Genomic DNA, 5,651 nt, shown 5'->3' on the forward strand with positions numbered 1-5,651 from the left:
TTTTTTTCCTCACTATGTATAAATAACAAATATAATCAAGAAACTTCAATCCATTTGATACAAACATGTACACGACTCTAATCCAACTAAGAGTATGAAAAGTTAAGAAATGTTATTTACCGACCAAAGTTAAGGGCATAACAATGAAACCGTCGTTTTTTTCGTCATTTACTTTCACTCCATGTAAATCCTAAAATTTTAGCCTGAAGAAATCAAAGTCTAATTGGACAATTCCCTATCCAGAGAAAAAAAATTGTGTAAAAAAAATAGAAATTAAATGGTATGGTATTAAAAAAAAGACTAACATAAGAATGAAAATGAATAGATAGCAGTCATATTTGACCTATATCTTTTGACTGCAAATGAAAAAACAAAATTGAGATAAAAAAAATACAATATTAATGAAAAGAATCAAAGAGAAATTTAACTGATAAAATGGTATTGTATTAAAAAAAACCTAACATAAGAATCAAAATGAATAGATAGCAATCATATTTGATCAATATCTTTTGACTGCAAATGAAAAAACAAAATTGAAATAACAAAATACGATATTAATGAAAAGAATCAAAGAGAAATTAAACGATCAAATACAATATTTGATCAGTGTCTTTTGACTGCATAAATCTAGAATACATGGCACAGTTTGGATAATTTTGTCTATGTAAAGATAAATCCATGGTCGTGGTTGCCCATGCCAAACCCCACAAATGCTTTCTGGATCCACTTGCGCCCACAAACAGAACCTCATTAATTCTGTGAAGCAAATGAAATTCATTCGTTATACCATGACGTTCCTTTCTATTCTCCATGACGATTTGGTTTTCATAAGTCCATAGCCAAATAAGTCATCGAGTAAGAAATCCAAAAAAAAAAAAAAGATTTATCTTTCTATCTTCTCCAAATTGTTGCAGCATCCATGCAATGGTTCTGAGATACTGCTCATGTTCGAGCACCAAAGAAATAGGGGCTCAAACCCTAGCAATAAAAAACCTCGGAACAACTGAAGAATCAAAATCCCGTATATGAATCAAGGAGGGTAATTGTTCCCACTTTTGTGTTCTCTTGGTTTCAATGTCAAGCTGATTAGAATTATTGGATTTTGTTTCTTTGATGTTGTGAGTTTTGATGAAATAGATAAATCTACGGCCTCAATTTTCCTATCAAACCAAAGCTTCGGTTTGCATGCATGGCTTAAAGGTGATTTTTGTGCTTCCCATTCTGAACAAACGAAAATTCAGAAAAAAAATATGGGAAGGAGATATAGAGAGAGACAAATTGGAGAGAAAATTCGAGAGACCTAATAGATTCGTGTACTAGAAAAATAAGAAAGAAATATAAATCCGGTTTTCAGTGATTCTAATTCTAATATCTTATTTCATATATCTAAACAACTTTTAATACTCTTTGAAAAGAGATTGTCAATTATAAATTTCCGATTGCAGAAACCACGTCGTAGGTGTATCCTCAGGATATTCACAAAACCCATTTTTGGGAACCAAGTTTATGTTGATGAGGTTGCCTTCAGTGGTATATTTACCATTGATGTACTTTTTAGCACTGACAGACTTACAGGCGGGCTAACCCAGGCTTTAGCCCAGATAGTCGTCACAGCCCAACAACCTAAAAATTAAGATGCTATACTGGGCCAAAACTATTAGCCCAGGCTGAGAAAAAATTAAAACTTCTTGGGTCCGTCCCTGCTTTTTAGAGAGGGACGATAAACTAGCTAGGGTTCAATTATCAGCCTTTGGTTTGTTAAGCAGCTGGGATTCAGGTTCAGAATGTTTTTTTTCCAGATTTTATTTTATCATGCATGTTTGTTCTTGAAGGTGATATATCTCAATTCTTTGTCAAGGTGTGTCGGAGATATGGCCGAATTTTACGATGATTCTCCTGTTCATTTTCTGTCAGAAATGAAATTCAGACAATATATTGGAATTAGAAGCTAAACCAAGTAAGTGTATTCAACTAGCTTTTTTTTTATACTACTACGATCGTTTTACGTAGCAATAGGTTCAAAATCAACATGTTGTTTTCGAGAAACCAATTTAATATAGTCTAATCAACAGTGAGGTCAAAACCACCCATATCATAATGTGCTACCAAATCGTAATGCTTAACTTTACATCGTTGTCAGAACCACCCATACCCCTAGTTAGTAAGTTCGCGAATGATTCGTGAATTATTCGCGAATTTTTTCGTATCACGAATTTTACCGTCTTATTCGCGTACGTTTGCAACTCCGAACCCAAATCGCGTATTATGTGACATTTTCTGATTATTCGCGAATCGTTCACGAATTTTACGTATTCCGAATGATATGTCCGCTTACTTCGCCATAAATTCTTTAGCTTTTACTTTTCAAAGACTCCACTTTTTGGGCTTTACTGCCTCCCGAGCATACACGACCGAATATTAGACGTGTTGTAATTTTTATGAAACAAAAACGACTGAAGAGATTTGAAGGTGAAGGTGAGAGAGATCTCAAACTCACTAACCAAGCATCTAAACCACCATACGACGTCCTCTTGGATAACTAATGTTGTATATATTATTAATATTATCATATTAAGTTTATTTTTTCTTTAAATAACTCACACATATGCATAAAAATTGGTCTATGACCTTATAAATACAAATTATTTGTTATATATAGATACCGAATTTTCAGAAACGAACTCACATTTATAAATCGAATTATACACGTACGTATGCCGTTCCGAATTACTGACGAATCACGTCCCGTTGACCGAATTTTGGACCAAGTCTGGATTTTACAAAACCGTATAATACTCGTACGTTTGCCGTCCCGTACGTTTTCCGAATCCCGAATTACTAACTAGGCCCATACCAGGTGAGCCTTAAGTCGAATATTACTTCTTATAACCCATAAAAGAAAAGTAAATGTTATTGTTATCAAATTGTGATATTAGAGATTGGATACAGATATTTGAGCATTTTTTCATGTTTTCAATCCTCCCATATTGTTGCATTCAACTCATCAAATAGGTTGAGTTGTTCAAAATTCAAAACTCAGTTTAACTTGACCATGATGACATCGTTAGACTGTTTCTTTGAGTTAATATATAAGATTCTCCCAAGGAAACTACAAACCATTTCTTCGACCAGTGTCTTTGAGTTCATTTTTAATTTTACTGATAAAATAAGGAGAATCAAGAAGAGGATATTTATGAAGTTTATTTTTGTCTCATGCTTTTAAAATTATTCTGATATTTTTACCTTATATTAGAGATGTGAATGAGATAACACTACTAAATCTGCAGGTTCTTCTCACACCTGTGAATGAGATGAAGAAACCGATCGAGGATTTAGATTAAGATAGAAGGTACGCCGTCGATACCTTAATTGTTTGGATGAGAAACAGCCGAAAGGTTCGCGACATCGAGACTTGGTAATGGGTCCGTATCTTCTGTGCCAAAAGAAAGGTGAGCCACCTGTGCCAGGCCAATAACACTGCAACACCTGTTCTCTTTTATTTGTAACAGCAAAACGGGCCGTGGTTTCCTTTATGCAATCCTCTCAGTTAGGATACACAAATACCTCCAAGTCCTCCACCAAGATTTGTGTTCATCCCAGCTGTCTGATCAAAAACAGAAAAAAAAAAAAGATTTGCATTCATGCCCAAAGCTAGATAATCACTAAATTATGGCAAAGGAGAAGATCGACGTGTTCAGGGAAAACGTCAACGTGGGGGTTAACAAATAGTTGTTCAATTCCATCAACATAATAGTTCTCCTACTACTGGTATTACTGCTATACTCTGCACGAACAGATAATTGATCCGCTTCTCTCCCAATTTCTTTAATCGAATCATTTTGATTGTGTTTTGATCCGGATCTCATCCCCATGATCATCTGTTATTATTATTACTAGAGCATCCCATGATTTTATCAGCAGAGAATATCCGCCATTCTTCTTAGATCTTAAATCATAAAATCTCAATTTCCTCTCGCTTTCCCATTATTTTGTCATCACTCTCTCAATTACAGTACGACAAACCTTGAATTATCTGACAAAATCCAAAAAGTTTCTCAATTTAAATATTTGTATAATAAAGAGTGAAGAACCACACTGTGCAAGGGAAGTAACAAGAATCTTCAATTTCTTTTCAAATCTCCAAATTTCAACTTTTGATCTACAAAAAAATACATGGGGAGTTCTACTGTGATTACGGTTGGTGGTCCAACTAAAGGTATATATTTCTTCTATCCTTCACAGGTTTCACTGGAACATGCCAAGTAATAGTAATAAGTTTGATTTTGATTCTGTTTCCTAACTGAGAGGATTACAACCGGTTTTGCTGTTACAAATTAAAAAAGAACAGGTGTCACAATGCTATTGGCCTGTGGCTCCCCTATCTTTTGGCACAGAAGATACGGACCCCTTGGTAATGGAATGCGTCGAGCAGTTAGGCCACACATTTTAAGGTAAATTTTGCATATGGCATTTTTTTGTTTTAGTCTTAGTTATCTTAAAGAAATTCAGGGTTCCAATTAAGAAAACTTTTTAGTGTTTATGTATACTCGATAAAAACCCATATTTCAGAGATTTCCATGTCCGTCACTTTTTACATGTTTTAGAATGTGATTTAAATGGAAATTTTGTTTGTTTTTTGATATATATAGTCATCGGTGATTAGTAGTATAGCCTTATGTTTCCACTTTCCACTGACTCCCTACAAGAAACACGTTTTTCCCTCTGATCCCTTGGTCAGTACCAATCCTAAAACCAAATGCTATCTCAAAGGAGTACATGTTGATGCTCTAACACGGACGTCAGAGACAAATTATGTCCCTGAAGGCAATCCTAATTTCGGCATCTCCCTTAAAGCCGTTACTCCACCTCTGAATGCATCTATTGGAAACACAGAGTAATCTCCCAATGACCGCACTCCAGCGGGCTGATAAATAGAATCACCTGGTCAACAAATAGGGGTATACATTCTTGGGCATGATACAGGTGGATGGAGACGAAAATGATTTTGAGGTATTACATACACTCTTTCTGCGCCAGGTTGTATTCGAGGTGAGAAAGGCTACACGGGGAGGGATAAATTTTGAGGTTTCAAGGGTCAGTCTAAAAAAGGGTTCATGGGTTTATTACTATGAAAACAACCTATTTGCGGAGGTATACCAATTATTCAGACGCATGATAAATGTAGCATTATCTTTCGGAGAGATCCTAATGGCAAGGTTCGTTATTGTGCAGGAGGAGGAAAATGATGATTCTGGAGGACTATGAAGCATTGTTTGAGAAAATCGACATGAAGCCTGTATATGGAATACAACTACCACCAAGACAACATGAGATTGATGTCGACACTGAGCTCGTGGAAGTCAAGTTAAACCACTGGCATATGCTAATGGTATCGGCATATCGAGTAATAGAATCAATGAAGGATCTAGACTAATGATACCGACATATCGGATGGGGAGTATCGATGTTTTACTTTAGAGCGGGGGTTAAAAAAGTAATGCAATTTATCATATTATAAGTTTACATTTTTTTGTCCGGAAAGTCCTTGCTTTTTGTTGGTTTGAACTTGCTTAAGTCTGTTCGACTGTACGATTGGTTTTTGAATATGGTCTTCGTTTTACTAATAAGATTATGTGAGCATGTTCAATCTA

The 5,651-nt window shown here is 35.2% G+C and overlaps 1 protein-coding gene across 2 annotated transcripts; it reads left to right on the forward strand.

Annotated features, from left to right (window-relative positions):
- Positions 1 to 3,248: 3,248 nt before the first annotated feature.
- Positions 3,249 to 5,651, forward strand: LOC113333456. 2 transcript variants are annotated; one of them, XR_003352010.1, is made up of 3 exons: positions 3,249 to 4,216; positions 4,344 to 4,451; positions 5,233 to 5,651. XR_003352010.1 is itself a non-coding variant. In XM_026579929.1 (3 exons), the coding sequence occupies exons 1-3, from the start codon at positions 4,174 to 4,176 to the stop codon at positions 5,432 to 5,434; spliced, it is 348 nt and encodes a 115-aa protein (XP_026435714.1). In that variant the 5' UTR covers positions 3,270 to 4,173; the 3' UTR covers positions 5,435 to 5,651. The 2 variants fall into 2 exon arrangements, 1 of the variants encoding a protein (XP_026435714.1); XM_026579929.1 differs by having other exon boundaries at positions 3,270 to 4,216; positions 4,349 to 4,451.

The sequence above is a fragment of the Papaver somniferum genome, unplaced genomic scaffold (assembly GCF_003573695.1).
Source record: "Papaver somniferum cultivar HN1 unplaced genomic scaffold, ASM357369v1 unplaced-scaffold_133, whole genome shotgun sequence".
Lineage (NCBI taxonomy): Eukaryota > Viridiplantae > Streptophyta > Magnoliopsida > Ranunculales > Papaveraceae > Papaver > Papaver somniferum.